This window comes from Capsicum annuum, chromosome 11 (assembly GCF_002878395.1).
Source record: "Capsicum annuum cultivar UCD-10X-F1 chromosome 11, UCD10Xv1.1, whole genome shotgun sequence".
In the NCBI taxonomy this organism is placed as follows: domain Eukaryota; kingdom Viridiplantae; phylum Streptophyta; class Magnoliopsida; order Solanales; family Solanaceae; genus Capsicum; species Capsicum annuum.
This window is the reverse complement of record NC_061121.1, coordinates 101,531,720-101,552,016: the sequence shown is the minus strand read 5'-3', so window position 1 is coordinate 101,552,016 and position 20,297 is coordinate 101,531,720. Positions and strand designations below refer to the sequence as shown.

Genomic DNA, 20,297 nt, shown 5'->3' with positions numbered 1-20,297 from the left:
CCCCCTTCTTATAATGTGTTTATTATCTGAGATTCTATTCATTTTTTGTGGTTCAACAATTCGGACATTTGATTTTCCGTAAAACTTATGTATGAATAATCGTGTGGGTCAGTAGCTATATTAAAAAAATGTTGGCTATTGAAAAGGAGGACACTTGTTTTTGCTTCTATTCAAAATGAGGGTGTATGGAAAGGTCATGTTGGAAAATAAGAAAGTTACATTCTTTGAGCTAGATTTTTGGAGCCTTTGGATATTCATGGGTGTTGTAGAATGTAAGAGATTTGTTGGAATGAAATAAACCTGAATGGAGTGAAATGGTTATAGATGATGCATATAGTAAACCTCAGTTGATTAGGGATTGAGTCATTGTTGACTGATTGAGTAGTGAAATGCATCCAGGAAGATATAAATCTTTATCCTTTAGATATGTGGACTTATTGATTTTCTCTTATGTGTTTGGAAGTGTGAAAATTGGTTGCAAAGGAAGCACGGATTATGCCGTGAAAGGTTCTCGTAGAGAAGTTCCATCAAAGCTTATAGAAGAATTAAAGGGAATTTGCCAGGTATTATATTTTAATATTTTCTTTGCTAAAACTATGTAATACTACAGCTTAAGAATTTGTTCCTTAATTTGCTTCCTGGATATAAGGATGTACCATGCTTTCTAATTTTTTAACTAATTTAATTATCTTCACTGCTAGCCAAGCCTGCAGCAGTATCAGATAATTTTTAGCTAAATAGTGGAGTTTTTTTTATCTAGTTTTGTAATTGGTTTGAGGTATGCTAAAACAATATGATGTAGGATAACATGACAATGGATGAAGATGAGAGACATGTTCACGGGAAGCCACAGAACAGCTTTCACAAAGCAGTAAACATTCCTGATATTGTAGTTTATCCAAGGTCAGATACATTATTTGAATCAAAGTTACTATTCTGATATCTTTGCATCCGACGTGGGATGTATTTTCAATTCCTTGTTCGCAGCTGAGCCCCTAAAGTAATTTGGCTCATGTTTTATTTGGCCCAAAGTTCTATGTACATAGGTATTGTAGGGCATGTTGACATGTATTTTATGTCAAGTGTTCCCTCTTATATCATTCTAAAAAAAGGAAGGACAGAAAAAATGATTGGTCTTGAAAGTTAAGAGGGTTTGTCTTCAGGTCTCCCCTAGTCTCAAGGTGAACCCGATGTTTTTATTTGTCGGACATTCAAAGATATTGTTTAGTTTTCCAATTTGACAGTACTTTTGCTTATTGTCATCTTCTTGGCTACCATATTAAATAGTAACATGGATGTTCTTCCACCTTTGCATCTCCAGGTAATTGAAAACTTAGATTTTTTCACACTCCTATACATTTGTTTTTTTTTTTTGGTTAAATTCACTCCTACACATTTCAAACATGATATTTTGCAATTTGAACTCACTTAGAAGGATGTGGCAAGTCAAGTATCACATGGTATTACTTGTGTGCTTTGTATTATACTTTTAATCTTAATACAAACAAGTTCCGTATAAAACATTAGCTTTTCAAGCAAGGTGGAGCTACAATCATTTTATTTTATTTTTACCATGATTTTGCTGTTCATGGTGAAGCTGTTATCTATTGGAAAACTTAATGATAAATTATTATACCTGTTCTCCCTAATGCAGGTCTGAGGAGGAGGTGTCTAAGATTGTTAAGGCTTGTAACATGCATAAGGTATGACTTGCGCTGTTCGTACTCTTTAATCTCTATTTTTTGCATTGACTTTTTGGCCAAAGGTAATGAATAAGCACTTCAACACTAAATTTCTTGGACTCTCCAAAAATGTTGCTGCACCTGTGTCGGACTGTCATGACCCAAAATCATGATGGCACCTACCTCGACGCAACCAAAGTAGGTAAACCCAACTCAAGGTAGAATAAATCGAAATGAAGATCAAATAATGGAATTAAATTTTCAAAAATTAGGAATAAAGTCAAACCAACAACAATAACAACTCAATATATGGAAATACATCTCAAAATTCCAAGAAGTAGTGTCATGAGCAGAAAGCGACTCCAAACCAACTTCAAGTACTAATACATAAAGTATCTGTCTCTAAAATGAAATAAAGACATAAGTAGGATAGATGAAGCCGGAAGCATGCTCTGGGGAGCTCATCATGGTTTCGATAACTCAAAAATGCACGATCACTGTACGCAAGTAGCACCCGTACTAGGATCTACACCAAAAAGGTACAAGTAAGAGTGAGTACGGTCCACTTGTACTCAGTATGCAGGCCGAGCTAGAGTAGACCACAAAATCAAATAAAGGAAGCTACGAGTCAAGTAAGCGCCCTGTAAGTAGAAAAGTCCCACACGGATCAAGCCGCAACAATTACACAATATAAGAATGAATTTCTGTGAGGAATATTGGAGGAAAATATTATTGAATTGTGTATCTACATTATTATACTGAGACTCCTTTTATAGACACTACATTACAATCCGTTTCCTAGTAGTATTCTATATACTATTTCTGTTCCTACTCCTATTCTAACACCCTCCCTCAAGCTGGTGCATACAAGATATCTGCAAGTTAATTTCTTGACTTCACAAATTTTGTAACAATCTCTTGAGAGTATTCTTTTTTTTTGACGAAGTGACAATCAATCTCAATGTGCTTAGTCCTCTCATGAAAAAACTAGATTTGATGTGATATGAATGGCCGTTTGATTATCACACATAAGTTTCATTTGACCGACTTCTCCAAATTTTAGTTCTCGTAGCAATTTTTTGATCCAAACTAGCTCACAAGTTGCTAAAACCATTGCTTAATATTTTGCTTCTGCACTAGATCGAGCAAAAATTATCTCCTATTAAAACACAATATCTTGATGTAGAACATCTGCCTAATCAACAACTGTATATCCAATGATATGCTCATGGCCTCGATTCTCGAAGAGTAATCCTTTACCTAGAGCCGACTTTATATGTCCCAGAATACGAACAACTGCATCCCACTGATTATCACTGGGGAGGTTATAAATTGACTTATAACACTTGCAACAAAAGAAATGTCAGGTCTAGCTACAGGGAGGTAATTCAACTTTCCAACTAGCCGCTTATACCTTCCAGGATCACTGAGTGGCTCCTTTTGTCCCAGTAAGAGTTTAGCATTTGGATTCGTAAGAGTGTCAATAGGTCTACATCTCGCCTTTCCTGTCTCCTCAAGAATGTCTAAGGCATACTAAAGTTGATGAATAACGATACATGATTTGGATTGAGCAACCTCAATACCTAGAAAATACTTGATCTACCAAGGTCCTTAGTCTGGACATGCTGAAAGAGATGTTGCTTCAAATTAGTGATACCATCTTGATCATTGTCAGTAATAACGATATCATCAACGTAAACCACCAAATAAATACACATATTTTGTGTAGAGTGTCAATAAAAGACAGAGGGATCAGCTCTACTACAAATCATACCGAACTCTTGAATTATTATGCTGAACTTCCTAAACTAGGCCCTAGGAGATTGTTTCAAACCATAGAGTGACCTTCACAATCAATTTATAAGGCTACTAGACTTCCCCTGCGCAACGAAACCAAGTGGTTGCTCCATATAGAGTTCTTTCTCAAGATCATCGTGCGAAAAAACATTCTTATTGTCCAAACTAATGAAGGAGGCCAATGACGAACAACAACCAACAACAACATACCCAGTGTATTCTTACATAGTGGGTCTAGGGAGGGTGTACGCAGTTCATACCACTACCTCAGATAAAGTAGAGAGGTTGTTTTTGATTGACCCCTGGCTCAGGATAGATAACAGTATAACAAATAAAAAACATAAAAGCACACAACAAAATGGGATAACACACTGCTAGCTAATACAGGAAACAAGACAACCACAAAGTCGTACTATAAACCTAAGTTGCTCGGACTCGGGTGCGGGTGTCCGATATGGGTACGGATCTAGAGGTCGGATCCTTCACGGTCTCAATTTAAAGATTCAGTGATATGGATCTAGGGATGGATACGGGCGCGGGGATTCGGCAAAAAATAATTTAAATATCTAAAAATAGAGTTATAAAACATAAATTATAAGATATTATATGAAAAGCTTGAGGAAAAAATATTTTTCGAGAATAATCTCGGAAGGAGATAAAAAAAAAAGCAATAACATAGAAATTTCTATATACAAGGCATTCTATCTTCTCCAATTTCACCTTAGCTTTTGTTTTGATTACAAAATTTCTTAAATCTGTCCGGACTTTTCCAATCGATTATGGTCGAAGAACCCAAAATCGGTTGACCAGATCGAGTACGGATCCCACACCCACACCCATACCCACACCCACATCCATGTTGTGTCGACACAGGTGCGACACCAAAAGTAAAGAGTCCGAGTAACTTAACTATAAACTATCTATTCGAAATCGTAGACATTACCAAAATACCACGAACAAGAAACTCCAGATGTAGACAAAACACTCTTTCCTACTGTTACAGATGAACTCCTACCCACTAACCATCTACCCTAATCCGCGTCCTCCATACCTTCCTATCAAGAGTCATGTCCTTCGTAACCTGTAACTGCTCTATATCATTCCTAATCACCTCCCTCCAATAGTTCTTCGGCCTACCTTTACCTTGCCTAAAACCATCCATAGCTAGCCTCTCACACCTCCATATTGGAGTATCCGAGCACCTCCTCATCACATGCTCGAACCAACGTAACCTCACTTCCCGCATCTTATCTTCCACAGAGCCACTCCCATCTTCTCCCAAATAATCTCATTTCTAACCTTATGTCTTCTGGTAAGGCCACACATCCATCGCAACATCCTCATCTTCGCCACCTTCAACTTCAACTGCATAAACCGATCGAGCCTTAAGTTGATCAACCCGATCATCTGGACCAACTTCAACTGCAGAAACTCAACGACAACCAACAATAGATTTACCTGTGGGAAGGGAAACAAACTCCCAAGTACAACTCGTATGTAAAGCATACATTTCAACAATATAGCCTGCCTTCATCTTGGATGAGAAAGTGCTTCACCTTTAGTCTTAGGGATAGAAATAGAGGACAAAGATTATACAAAAACATAATGAGGTGATGATCGACGATGATAATTTAAGAAAGTATAATGTGGGTTAGTATTACGAGTGGATCATATGCCTTTCTGAAGTGCAATCGGTTGCCTAGGGGGAGACAAGTCCGCAGTAGGAACATGGTTTGGCAAATAGATGAATCATTTGGGACTAATGCTGGATGCGGACGACGATGATATGTTTGGAGTGGTGGCGCTGCTGCTGGAGACGTAGAAGTAATTGTAGGGTCCTCAAAAGTTAGTACAGGTAAGACCTGAGGTATCGGTAAGACTTTAGAGATATCAGGATGATTAGAAGGTGTATAGTAGGGTTGAGATTCAAAGAATGTGACATCAACAAACATGAGGTAGTGGCAAAGATTAGGTGAATAATAGCACTACTCTTTTTGAACTCAAGAGTAACCACGAAAGACATTTTAGAGCACGAGGGGCTAATTTATCTTTTCCTGGGGGATAAAGCATGTGCTCCCATAGACACGAGAGGGGATAGAGTAGAGATGTGACTGAGGAAACAATATGGAATGAGGAACTTGATTCTAATTAGAAGATAAGGGCACTATATTGATTAAATAGCAGCATGTGAGGATTGCATTGCCCTTAAAATGCAACGGTTGTTTGGCACGTAGACTAAATTACCTAATCCACCACATCAGCAGTCTGGAGGATAACCTATTAGGTGTCGTTTGGTACATAGACTAAATTATGTTGAGATTATAGTCTCGTGATTATAATCCATAGACTAATTTATACCATATGAGAGGTGGTATAAAATAATCCCAGGATGGGATAAGATGGGATTTCCCAGGACTTAGTTTTGTATTAGATTTATACCATGTTTGGTTGATGGTATAAATTAGTCCTGGGATAAACTTATACCATCAACCAAACATGGTAAAAATTTAGTACCAAACTTATCCATGGGATATCCCTCCTTATAATGCATACCAAACGATCCCTTACATTATGAAGAAAAGTAGGATACAGAGTAGAGTTATTATAAAAAAGTAGGGTCAATGATAAAAGACGTTTATTAAATAATTAACAAAGGCAAAATGAGAAAAAAGGGAACAATACGGCCACACCAAATCGGTTGTTACATAAAATGGGATCTCTTGTCGTTACATAATTTAACGATATGATACAATAAAATTTAATCAACAATGAAAACAAACAATTTATTTAAAATAATGCAATGGGTGACAACCATCCAAACAAGCTGTTAGAGAACCTGCCTCCCAATTGTTAGTTTGGTGCACCACTTAGATACTAAACGGGGGATGGGGGTTGAATAGTATCTTAGTAGTTGTTCGACCTAATAAAATTTTGCATGCTAAAACACCCACAGGTTGAGATTTAAGTACCCAAAACTTGGTGCTTAGAAATATCCAACCAATTCCTTCAAGTGAAGTGCGGAAGTAAATAAAACAGAAGTTCCTGTATAGAAAATTTCCTTGCTCAAGCGAGTAAAAATTACGATCACCGCTGAGATTTGTCAACAAAACTTCTCTAAAACAATGAGCAATTTTAGGCTACAGAACACTTTATAACCTAGAAGACTAGATCAGTCACTTACAACTAGGGGTGTACATAGGTCGGATTGGTTTGGTTTTCTATTGAAAAAAACCAAACCAATTATGTCGGTTTATTAAAACTATAAATCAAATCAAACCAATATAAAATCATTTTTTTCGGTTTAGGTTTTTGTCGGTTCTTTCTTTTTTTTTGTTTTTTTCTTGTTTTTTTTAATAATATTTATTTTTGACAATTATATTGTGATTGAAGTTTAGATCAAGTATGTTTTCACTCATGCGCTAATGAAAAACCACAATTATGAAAAATTAAGGAGCGAAAAACTCTCTTGAAACTAAAAAATAAGATGAAGAGTGAAACGTTTAGGTTTTAAGTTTATATTGGATTTTGGATCATTTTATTAGCAATTAATGGATAAATATTACAACTTAAAGGCCCAAATATGAATATATATATATACATCTACTTTCTAAATATTGAAAATTTATAAGACTAATTGAAAAGTATTTAAAAAGTAGATTATAATTAATATTTTATGTATAAAAAGTTAAATTATATACATGCATATATATATCTATAATATATTAAAAGTGGGAATATACTTAGAAAAGTGAAATGAACTTTTTGCCCTTCATTGAAATTCTTGCTTTAAACAAAATCATCCTTTTTACTATTTTTTCCTAATATTTAAACAAAATCGTCTTTTTCACTATTTCGTCCTAATATTTAAGAGTTGAAAATTAATTAAATGTATTTATGGTAAAACAATTTCCTTATTAGAAGACATCAGAATTTCTATATTTTTCTGATTTAAGAATTGAAAATTAATTAAATATATTTATGGTAACTCTTTCCTTATTTGAAGTCATACAACTGATACATTTTTTTTAGTTTAAGAATTCTAAATCAACTAAATTTGATTTTAAGAAGATTTGAAAAATCTAAAAATAAATATAAAACTATTAGAATAAGAAAAAATTAAGAAGTTTCAGATTTTTAAATGTTTTAAATACGTAATAGAATGTAATCATTAAATTTGTAAAGATTTGACTGTAAAAATAAGGATCAGTTTTATATATATAAAATAATCGTAACACAAATATGGTTTGAATTGATGCGTCTCTCTTATCCTGTGGCAACAAGGGAAAGAGGTATACAAATGTAAAAGTGATACCATCAACTACTTGGAATTGGAAAACATATATGTGTATATGTTTATGTTTACATTATTACATTAAAGTGTGAAAATTTTTTGAAAAGTGATTGAACTTTTACACTTTATTAAAAATCTCCGCAATAGATAAAATTATTTAATTTTAAATAATCAAACGTTACACGTGCGAGGCACGTGCAACTAAACTAGCATATATATATACACACACACATATATACACATACACACACACATATATATATATTATTTCGGTTTGATTTGGGTTCGGTTTGACTTTTTTTGGGTTAACACCAAACCAAACCAAGAATGGTCGGTTTTTTTTTCAAACGCCAAACCAACCAAACCAAACCATAAGTCGATTTTTTTTTCTCGGTTTGGTTTGGTTCTTCGGTTTGGTTTGACTTGACGGTTTGGTCTGTACACCCTTACTTACAACCTACAACCAACATTACTGTAGCTACTACCTCCAAGCTAATCTCATAGCCTAAAAATTAAAAAGATCTCTTAGAAAAAAAACTCATTGTGATGCTTCTTGAATAAGCAAATAAGGTTACAACTCAAACACCTACTACAAGATCTAGACAAACTAAATAACGGAAGGTAGCTTCAATTGCTTGAACTTGGTTCTTCAGTTTGATATCTCTCTTGCTCACAAGAATTGCTTCTTTGCTTTGTATTCTCTCAATGCTCTCAGCGTGAGTGTGTGTTATGCAAGAAGACAATTGCAAGCAATATATAGCAAATAGTTAGCAATATGAGTTAATGATACACTGATACACATGTATGGATAATAATATCTCCTAAATTTAGATAATAAACGAAGTGGGAGATATGTCACATGCTTTCCATTTGTCCAATTATGACTCGATTTTCATATTAACTTGGACTCATTAATAACAAGTAGGATCTACCAATATTCTCTATATTATTTAGGCGGCTGCTAGGTCAGTTTCTACAAAACTATGAAATATCTTTCACGGAAGTGAATCCTACTCCCTCAGGAATAAGTGTCAGGCACTGTACAAGAATCAACTAGCCGGACCAGGTTCTTTAGCTTGTAGCGACCAACCAACCGAGCTGCCATATTTGTTAATGATCAAAACCATAACTTACCATAATTGATTAGGATCAATGTATAACTTGTCCATAGACCATATGTTCCCTAAGTGAATATTTGACTGAAACCTTGGTTACTCAGTTTATATGACTTTATGCTTGTTTGATTCAGCTACATCATCCAATTCAATTAAGAAAATTGTTGTTGCAGGTCCCTATTGTTCCGTATGGTGGAGCTACCTCTATTGAGGGACACACCTTATCTCTCAATGGTGGTGTTTGCATTGATATGACATTGATGAATGTAAGGGCTTGTAATTGAAATTTCATTTCATTTATAGACCATTCTATTTTAATTTGATTTGGTCTCATAATTATATTTCTTCATTTTGACGGGTCCTAAGCATAGTAGACCACATTTAGGCCGTGATATAATATGGTTCTTGATAGTATCTCATCGGCCATTTTCACATTATAGCTAAGCAGTTGAAATTATTCATTTAAAAATTGTGTTTCATAGAGCAGGTTGTACTGAAAATTGAGGGCTTAGCCTTTCCTTTTGGCTATGTTGCTCGGGGTCTCCAAAAATGTACTGTTGCGCACCCGTGGCGGATTCTCCAAAATACAATATTTTTGACGTATCCGACACGCACCCATCGATATTTTTTAAGAGTTCGAGCAACATAGGCTTTGGTGTTTTTCCTGCAAAACTATTGTGTTTAATTGAAAATGCCATCTGGTTGCTCACTTAGGCTTGATATCCCGAAACGTTTGGAAACATATAGTTCCATCTGGTTGCTCACTTAGGCTTGATATCCCAAAATGTTTGGAAACTTATATTTGGCTTATTTTTTTATAATGATTGTTTGGGTCCATCAGTAAACAATTATGATCCGTAAGAGGCTCTTCAAAACCATGATTGTTGCTTTACAGATGATTAAATACCAATTAGTTATTGAATTGCTGCAGGAACTTTTAATGTAACACAAACAGAACTGCAAAAATTTCTTTGTTAATGGTCCACAGGGTTGTATAACAGAAGGGTTAAGTGGAAGGTCCGCTTTTGCCGGATACTTCCAGTGGGATTTATTAGTCATTTCTTTTAGGCTTTTCTGAGGTGCTTTGTTACTTCATGGAGTCTTCTTTGTGCCACCCTGGTTCATATCTTTTTTTTTCTTCCAATTTTTACTAGATTTTTCATCTATTTCGCTTGGAAATAAACCTATTATATGAGCTTTCGAGAGGAAAAGATTTAATTTGTAAGTTGTGAATATATTAATTTGGTAATTCCAGTCCAGTGTGATGATGCAATATCAGTTTAACATGATCGCTATCTTGGCAATTGTAGTCATGAAAAAAACATTTTGCCATGATGTTCTTCCATTGTTCCCTGGTCCTTGTCCCTAGTCCTTACTTTTCTTTGTGAATCTACTTAAAATGCAGCGTGTTAAAGCTTTGCATGTTGAGGACATGGATGTGGTGGTTGAACCAGGCATTGGATGGATGGAGCTCAATGAATACTTGGAGCCCTATGGTCTCTTTTTTCCCCTTGATCCTGGTTAGTCCTGTTAGTTTTCTTTGGTTAAATGTGTTTGTAGTTTTCTGTCACTCCTACTCTCTCTCTCTCTCTCTCTCTCTCTCTCCTCCTCCTCCTCTCTCTCTCTCTGAATAAATCATTACTTGGGCTTTAGGATGTTCTCAAACTTATTATTTATTTTTTGTAAGTACCGCCGAACAATAATTTTAGACATTGTGCATGATGTTTTCCATAACATGATTTAGGCATTTACAAAGCTCATTATCACTATATTTGGCTAAGTGGGAAATGATAGAAACACTTAGACGGTAAAGTGGAAAATTAGGCGATATATATTTGCCCAGACACACACTCTATGCATAGGTTTCCGGTATTCAATGCGATCCATCCTTTTATATTAGCTTATCAGTTGCCATATAACAATGACAATAACTCCTCAAAATTGTATCAGTAAAAGCTGGATTTAGACTATGATCAGGTAAACTGTTGTGAATCTGGTTGTAATTGCTTTAAATAATTGGAAAACCACTTCCTGTGCTCTCATTGGTAACCAGAAATTTTCCTTGTTGATGTTTAAGAAACATTTCAAAGATATTTCTATATTATTCACGAGAAAAAAGAGAGATGAAGAACATGCATGGTATTGATTTTCAACTGTAAGAGAATGTAGAATAAAAGATTTAGACCAGTTTGGAAGTGCAAAACTCTTTATGACGCTTATCATTTAAAGAAACAGAAGAATCTTTCTAAAATGATTTATTTAATTCATTTTGAAGGATTTTAGTGGTCCAAATAAAAAACGAACATGGGCTAAGACAATACTATCGGAAACAAGCTCTCTACTTCTTCGGAGGTAGCGGTATAGACTGCGTACATCTTACCCCCTCCCCCCAGACCCTACTTGGTGGGAATACACTGGGTTTGTTGTTGTTGTTGTTGTTGGGCTAAGACAATATTGCTGAGCAGAAATTATATCTCTTTCCTTTTTTTTTGGGTCCTTGCTCCATTTTGTTTAAAAGAAAGGGCAGCCCGGTACCATGCATTTTTGCCAGAGGCAAAACTCTTTCTGAAATGATTTATTTAATTCATTTTCAAGGATTCTTGTGGTTCAAATAAAAAATGAACATGGACTAAGACAATATCGCTTAGAAGAAATTATATCTTTTCCCTTTATTTTTTTTTAGAAATTATATCTTTTTCCATTTTTTCGGTCCTTGCACCATTGTAAAAAAAAGGGCAGTGCGGTGCACTAAAGCTCCCGCTATGCCTAGGATCCGGGGAAGGGCCAGACCATAAGGGTCTATTATATGCAGTCTCTCCTTGCATTTTTTTGCCATAGGCAAAACTCTCTCTGATGCTTCTTATCATCTAAAGAAACAAAAGTATCATTCTAAAATGTTTTATTTAATCCATTTTGAAGGATTCTTATGGCCCAAATAAAAAATGAACATGGGCTAAGACAATATCGTTGTGCAAAAATTATATCTTTTTCCTTTTTTTGTCCTTGCTCCATTTTGTTGAAAAAAAAGGGGTAGCCCGGTGCACTAAAGCTCTCGCTATGCGCAAGGTTTGGGGAAGGACCGGACCATACTAGTATATGCAGCCTTACCTTGCATTTCTGCTATAGGCAACACTCTTTCGGATGCTTCTTATCATTTAAAGAAACAAAAGAATCTTTCTAAAATGATTTATTTAATTCATTTTGAAGGATTCTTGTGGTCCAAATAGAAAATGAACATTGGCTAAGACAATATCTCCGAAAAGAAATTATATCTTTTTCCTTTTCTTTTTTGTCCTTGCTCCATTTGTTTTAAAAAAAGGGCAGCCCGGTGCACTAAAGTTTCCGCTATGCGTAGGGTCGGGAGAAGGGGCGGACCATAAGGTTCTATTATATGCAGCCTTACCTTGCATTTCTGCCAGAGGCTGTTCCACGGCTTGAACCCGTGACCTCTTGGTCACGTGGCAACAACTTTACCAGTTACTCCAAGGCTCCCCTTCCCTTTCTCCATTGTTAATTTAAAATTTTGTTCACTCTTGTGTACGAAGTCTCTGCTCATCTTAGATGATATGTCATTTTAATTAGTTATGTACTGATATTTTGACAAGTGTCAACATGCCATTGATTCAGGACCTGGGGCAACCATAGGTGGAATGTGTGCTACACGTTGTTCTGGTTCTTTAGCAGTGAGGTAATTGCGCTGAGACTGTTTCCTTGGTGTTAATCTGATTGTTTCATTTGCTGCTGGAAAATGTTCTCTAGTTATAATCCATTTGCCTTAATAGTTTTAACACCTCTCTCTCTCTATTAAGTTTTTTTTTTTTTGAAATTGGTAATGACTCTGTATATATTTATGTATACGTGGGCAAAACAGTACATGGGTTGTACTGAAACCATAATTACAATTGTACTCCAGAAGCTAAACTAATCTACCTCTAAATTGGCTCTAGAATATCAATAATTTAATCAATATCATCTGAGCATATCTGTTTAGACAAATTCATAATAGCAAGCAGGGACAATTCTCCATCTACTTCTGTTCTTTGCTATAGCTCCTGCTTCCTCCCAACTCTGTAAAGCTTCTGTAATCTTTCTTGACATGATCCAGGATATGCCTGGAAGGTTAAAGAAAATTCTCCACTGTGTTCCATCACTCTGCAATGAAGGAATAGATGGTTAACCGTCTCTGCTTCAACTTCACACAAAAAGAATCTAGGACACATTGTGATATTACTTCTCATTAAATTGTCCTGTGTGAGGACAACTTCCTTAGCCAAGAGCCACACAAAACACGATACTTTGTGTCGGATATTGGTTCTCCAAATATGCTTCCAAGGCCAATGATCAAACTGATTCATCATCTTATATTCCACATTCACCTCGAAATCACCACTGCTGCGACCTTGCCACCTCAATACATCTTTCCCTGCCTGTAACCCTCTAAGTTGTGCAAGGATGCTATAAAATTCGGTTACCCTGTCCATTTCCCAACCGTTGAGTAGTCTTCTGTTGCTGAAGCACCAGATTGAATATGGCTGGAAAGTGTGATTTTAGCATCCCTATTGCATGCCAGTTCTCCTCCCAAAAGTTAGTTTTGCTACCGTCATAAACTTTGATCCTTGTTTGCAATCCCTTCATCCCTTCATCCCAAAATAATTATCAAATCAATGTGGAAGTAATAGAAATAGCAAAGTAAGCTTCGAAATTCAAACTATTCAAATTCTCTTCGTTGTACCGTACTTCGTGAGATAGCAAGAACACCCTTGTTACTACTCCCAAAAGTAGTGATACCACCTCGAATCTCATTATAAGAAACTCTTTTATCTTACCTTACAACCTGTTCTCTTACCCGATCCGCTCTCTAGAACTTTAACCCGTTACAACTTGCTCTCTTTTACCTGATCCAATGAGCCTCTGCGACTATAACCCTTCTTAAAAATAATAGTAAATGTATCAATTTCATCACTAAACTATTGATTCTTGTTGATACACTCCTGCCATAACACTGTCGTAGAAATTTTGATTTCTGTTGAAGCATTTTCGTTCTCAAATACCTCGAGGAACCCATCCTTATCATGTCAAGCCTCCTTAATTGTAGCCTCCAAAGTCATGATGCTTATTACCTGGTTAATCCTCTAATCATACCATTTGATGGGGAATATTAACATTCTAAAACTAGTCCAGAACCTTCATGAATCAAAAATCAATTTTACTACTTATAGAAAGAGAAAGTCAATTTGAGTTTTGCTACTAGTTGTCAAATTTATCTTTTACATAATTCTAGAATACTTAGCTATTAAGAAAATGAGTTGTCAACTGTGAGTTGTCAATGAGTTCTACAAAGGCTTTTGAAGCCTATAAATAGAGGCAATGACCTCTAGCTATGTAGTTTTAGTTCAACTCTTCTATTAATGAAACTTTGTGTTTTCTTTTAAGATCTTGGATTAGATCTTGTATTTTAAGGGCTTTGGATTAAGCTCTTGTTATCCGTGGATTTGGATTGTCTTTAGAGCGTTATCTTACAACACGTTGAAGTTCCTTCAACAAATTGTGTGGTTTACTTTATTTAGCACAATAGAGAGTTCCTCTAAACATTGTGCTACATCAGTTTGGTATTAGAGCCATGGAGGATCTTACAACGAGGGTGAATAACCTAGAAGAAAGATTGGATCAACAAATCGCTACTCTTCGTGAAGAACTCACTAGGAGGTTTGAAGAACTTGTATTAGTGAGAAACAATCAAGGAGGTGCTGTCAGAAATCGGAGACAACATCGAGCTCAATATGTGGAAGAGGAAGATGATGTGGAGGAATATGATCTGTATGTACAACCAAGAAGAGGTCATGCAAATGGTGGAGATATGTACAAGATTAAGGCTGAAATCCTAACTTTCAATGGTAATGTAAGCATTGAATGGTTTCTTGATTGGATCTATGAGGTGGAGACATTTTTTGAGATTATGAACATCCCTCCAGAACGTCGAGTACCATTGGTGGCATATAAATTAAAAGGAGGGGCTGGAGCTTGGTGGAATTGTCATCAAGAAGAACTTTGTTTGAGGGGTGAAAATCGTGTAAGATACAACAACAACAACAAACCCAGTATATTCCCACCTAGTGGGGTCTGGGGAGGGTAGAATGTACGCAGTCCATACCACTACCTCTAAAGAAGTAGAGAGACTGTTTCCGATAGACTCCCGGCTCAAGACACAGGACAATATACAAAAATATTCAAAGCATGAAACATGATAAAACTAACATAGATACAACATCCACAAAAGTAATGTACAATACCAAACAAAAGACCCCAAAACCTTCCTAACTACAGACTACGATTCATCCACCCACCTTATCCCTCTATCCTAGTGTTTTTCCTCCAAACCTTCCTATCCAAGGTTATGTCCTCAGTGAGACATAACTGCTCCATGTTACGTCTAATCACTTCTCTCCAGTATTTCTTCGGTCTACCCCTACCCCGCTTGAAACCATCTAACGCTAAGTTCTTACCTGTGGATTATGAACAACACTTGTACCTACAGTTTCATAACTGTGTTAAAGGTAATAAATCTGTTTCTGATTATACAGAGGAGTTCTTAAGATTACAAGTAGGGTGCAATTTTTCTGAAAATGAAGACCAACAAGTCGCAAGGTATATCAATGGTCTCAATGATTCTATCCAAGAACGTCTTGGCATACAACAAATTTGGTCAATAGATCAAGCTCAAACTCTTGCCTTGAAAGCGGAGAGATATATAAAGACCAAGAAGTCTTATAAAGCCGCGTCTTATTCTCGCCTAGAAAGTATATCAAAAAGTTCTCCACGCCAAGAGGAGGAGAAGTTTATTCCATCCAAAGCAAAGAAAGATGAAAAGACACCATCTTCTAGCAAAAATAATGATAAGCAACCATCTAATATGATTAAGTATTACAAGTGCCGCGAAGAGGGACACATATCAAGCAACTGTCCAAGAAGGAAGTTTGTCAATACCACTCGTCGTGATGAAAGTGATGAAGAGGTGGACAACTATGAAAGTGAAGGTGAACCCGAACTATGTGAAGAAGAGGGAGAAGAAATATTATGTGTGGTCAAACGCCTTCTATGCTCAACCATGCAAACTGAAGAGACACAACGAAAGAGGATATTCGAAAGCAAATGCCCTGTGAATGGAAAAGTATGCAAGTTGGTAATTGATAGTTGTAGTTGTGAGAATTTTGTTTCTAAAAACATGGTTAAACACTTAAACCTTGAGACACATGATCACCCGAATCCATATACTATCGGATGGCTGAAGAAAGGAGTGAAGATCAGGATCACCAAACAATGTTGGTTACCACTTTCTCTGGGTAAGTATTATCGATCAAACATTCTATGTGATGTGGTTGATGTGGATGCATGCTGCTCTTCTGGGAAGACCCTGGCAATATGATGTGAACACCACACATAAAGGAAGAGACAATTGGTATTCTTTCATTTGGAACAAACGAAAAATCATTTTCCTTCCAACAAGACTACTACTAATGCCTTTGAAGTAGAGAAGAAGAGTATGTTAACCATCACTCAAAATCCAAAAGAATTTGCTTAAGACTTGAAGAAATCAAAATTATGTGCCACATTAGTCGTCAAAGGAGATGACCAACCAACAAAAGAAATTCCAGTGGAGATGCAAAGTCTGTTATCTGTATACCAAAGCATACTTGATATTCAACATCAAATAGATTTTGTTCCAGGTGCTAGTCTTCCCAACCTACCACACTATAGGATGAGCTCAAAAGAGCATGCAATTCTAAGGGAGAAAGTAGAAGAGTTATTGCGTAAGGGACATGTTAGAGAAAGCATAAGTCCATGCACTGTACCGGCACTACTCACGCCAAAAAAAGATGGATCTTGGCAGATGTGCGTGGATAGTAGGGCTATCAATAAAATCACTACAAGGTACAGATTTCTTATCCCACGAATGGATGACATACTTGACTGACTCAGTGGAGCAAAGGTGTTTTCGAAGCTTGATCTAAGAAGCGGATATCACCAAATACGAATTAGACCCGGTGATGAATGAAAGACTGCATTTAAGACAAAAGAGGGGTTGTATGAATGGCTAGTTATGCCATTTGGACTTTCTAATGCTCCTAGTACTTTTACGCGCTTAATGAATCAGGTTCTTCGTCCACTTTTGTCACAGTTTGTAGTTGTCTATGTTGACGACATATTGATCTATAGCAAAAATATGGAGGAACATTTTGAAAATGTCAAAAAGGTGATGGATGTATTGAAGGAGAATGAGCTCTATGTTAACTTGAAGAAGTGTGTATTCCTTGAAACAAAACTAGTTTTCTTAGGCTTTATTATCTCAAGTGAGGGGATTCAAGTTGATGAGTCTAAAATAGATGCAATAAAGGGATGACCAACTCCAAAAACTATCTCTGAAGTGAGGAGCTTCCATGGTTTAGCTACTTTCTATAGAAGGTTTGTGAAGAACTTTAGTACTATCATAGCACCAATCACTGAATGTTTAAAGAAAGGGAAGTTCAAATGGAATGAAAAAGCTGAAGCTAGTTTCATGGAGATTAAGGAAAAGCTGTCACAAGCTCCTGTATTAGTGTTACAAGATTTTAATAAGACCTTTGAGTTGGAATGTGATGCTAGTGGAGTAGGCATTGGGGTTATTTTATCACAAGAAATGAAACCTATTGCTTTCTGCGGTGAGAAGCTAAGTGAAGCAAGACAAAAGTGGAGTACTTACCAGCAAGAGCTGTATTCTGTTTATAGAGCATTGAAGACATGGGAGGTCTATTTAATGCCTAAAGAGTTTATTGTCTACACTAATCATCAATCCTTGAAACATTTTAGAAATCCAAAAACATGTGGATCGCATGTTAGCAAGATGGGCAGCATACCTGGATAGATTCAATTATCTTATTGTCCACAAGTCCGGAGTAACTAATCGAGTGGCAGATGCTTTAAGCCGACGTGTAAGTCTCATGGTTTCTTTTGAAGCTGAGTTACCAGGAGTAGACCAAATAAAAGAACTATATGAAAATGATGAAGACTTCGGGCAAATCTGGGTGAAACAAACGAAAGGTTTACCATTGGAAGAGAATTTTGTGGTACAAGATGGATATCTCTTTAATGGAAACCGCTTATGTATTCCCAGAGGTTCTCTACGAGACAAGTTGATTCGGGAGATGAATTCATGTAATCTTAGCGGCCATGTTGGGCGTGATAAAACTATTGCTAATTTGGAAGCACGCTACTATTGGCCACAACTTACTAGAGGTGCCGGCAAATTTGTGCAAAGGTGTCCCGTTTGCCAAACATACAAAGGTCAGGTTCAAAACACCGAACTTTATATGCCATTACCCGTTCCAAGTGCACCTTGGGAAGACCTATTAATGGATTTTGTACTTGACTTACCAAGGACAAGGCGAGGACATGATGCTGTTTACGTGATAGTTGACAGATTTTCTAAAATGACTCATTTTATCCCTTGCCGTAAGACAACGGATGCCCATCATTTAGCTAATCTTTTCTTCGGAGAAGTAGTCAGACTACATGGTGTTCCAAGATCAATTATTTCGAATCAAGGTAGCAAATTTCTTGCTGCATTTTAGCTTACTTTATGGAAACAATTCAACACAAAATTGAAGTTTTCAAGCACTGCCCATCCACAAATAGATGGCCAAATAGAAGTGGTGAATAAATTTCTACGAGATTTAATTCGATGCATCTGTGGAGATAAGAAAGGACAATGGGATTTAGCTTTATCCCTTGAGGAGTTTGCCTACAATAATTCTAAGCACAGGTCTACGGGTTGTAGCCTTTTCTCCATTGTGTACACTAGAGTTCCAAGACATGTGGTTGATTTAGTGAAGCTACCAATAAGGGAGAATTCAAGATCAACTATGACCTTGGTGACAATTATTCATAATTATTTAAAGAGGTTCAAGATGTATTAGAAGCATCAAACAAGAAATACAAGCAGTTAATAGGAGGCTAATGTCATTCCAAGTTGGTGACCAAATAATGGTATACCTTAGAAAGGAGAGATTGCCTACTGGTGTTCACGGAAAATTAAGGCAAAAGAAATATGGCCCATACACTATTCTAAAGAAGATCAACAACAATGCCTATGTGGTAGATGTGCCAAGTGAGATGAATATTTCAAATACTTTTAATGTGGCTGACCTATTACTCTATCATCCAGAGCAAACACTTTATGAAGAAAACTCGAGGTCAAGTTTCAAAGAAGTAGAGGAGAATGATGAGGAATATTAAAATTCTAAAACTAGTCCAGAACCTTCATGAAACAAAAATCAATTTTGCTACTTATTGAAAGAGAAAGTCAATTTGAGTTTTGCTATTAGCTGTCAAATTTATCTTTTACATAATTCTAGGCTATTAAGAAAATGAGTTGTCAACTATGAGTTGTCAATGAGTTGTGTATGAGTTGTACAAAGGCTTTTGAAGTCTATAAATAGAGGCAATGACCTCTAGCTATGTAGTTTTAGTTCAACTTTTCTATTAATGAAACTTTGTGTTTTCTTGTAAGATCTTGGATTTTATCTTGTATTCTAAGGGCTTTGGATTAAGCTCTTGTTATCCGTGGATTTGAATTGTCTTTAGAGCGTTATCTTACAACACGTTGAAGTTGTTCCTTCAACAAATTGTGTGGTTTACTTTATTTAGCACATTAGAGAGTTCCTCTAAACATTGTGCTACATCACCATTTCCGTTCATTAACTCTCTTCCCGATACCAACTATGCCATTTATGTACACCTCTCATACTGAACAACTAATGTAGAAGATAAGGCAATCATGAGGTTCTACACACCGTTGTTCACATTTTCGGGATAATATTACCCATTTGCACAATCTGAATCACAACTTCACTCAATCTGTTTTCGAATTATAGTTGCAGTCTAAGTTTGGTCCCAAGACCCTTAGACTAGCCTGCCTTTTCCTTCTTGAGACAACCACTTGCTCCATACCGTGTAATGTTGTCAAGACCCAAAAAACAAGGTAGTGATGACACCCATCTAACCCAAGTGATAGGTAAGTCGCTCCCCAAATCACAAATCAAGAATTCTATAGAATGCAGAAATTAATGATATAAAACTGAACAGGTCAAAAAGAGAACCTTTCATAAACATCTCAACTGCAGAAATGAAAATAACAACAATAACTCTTCCGAAGCCCGTAAGCCATTAGTACAAGCCTCTTAAGGAATACGATACATCACTGATAATGTGAACAATCTCAAGGAAGGAAAGACGAAACAAGAAATAAGGGCTCGTATGGTACAAGGGATAAGGGAACTAATTTCGGAATTAATTTTAGGATGAACTTATTCTATGTTTAGTTGGGATAAATGCATAGAATAACTCATTCTATAATTAGCTATCCCGGTATTGTAGTGT

At 36.2% G+C, this 20,297-nt stretch overlaps 1 protein-coding gene across 8 annotated transcripts in view; it reads left to right on the top strand.

Moving 5' to 3' along the window:
• LOC107856235 (D-lactate dehydrogenase [cytochrome], mitochondrial) overlaps window positions 1-20,297 on the top strand; it is a 75,372-nt gene that overhangs the window by 646 nt on the left and 54,429 nt on the right. For 4 of the 8 annotated variants that reach the window (XR_007046730.1, XR_007046729.1, XM_047398855.1 and 1 more), the window contains exons 2-7: window positions 464-563; window positions 803-903; window positions 1,655-1,703; window positions 9,059-9,151; window positions 10,291-10,405; window positions 12,513-12,573. Coding sequence is in view for 6 of the 8 variants with exons in the window: in XM_047398855.1 (XP_047254811.1) it covers window positions 464-563; window positions 803-903; window positions 1,655-1,703; window positions 9,059-9,151; window positions 10,291-10,405; window positions 12,513-12,573 (519 nt within the window). In the remaining 2 variants the exon portion in view is untranslated. The remainder of the gene's footprint in view (window positions 1-463; window positions 564-802; window positions 904-1,654; window positions 1,704-9,058; window positions 9,152-10,290; window positions 10,406-12,512; window positions 12,574-20,297) is intronic. The other 4 variants (XM_047398858.1, XM_047398857.1, XM_047398859.1 and 1 more) reach the window with 3 other exon arrangements.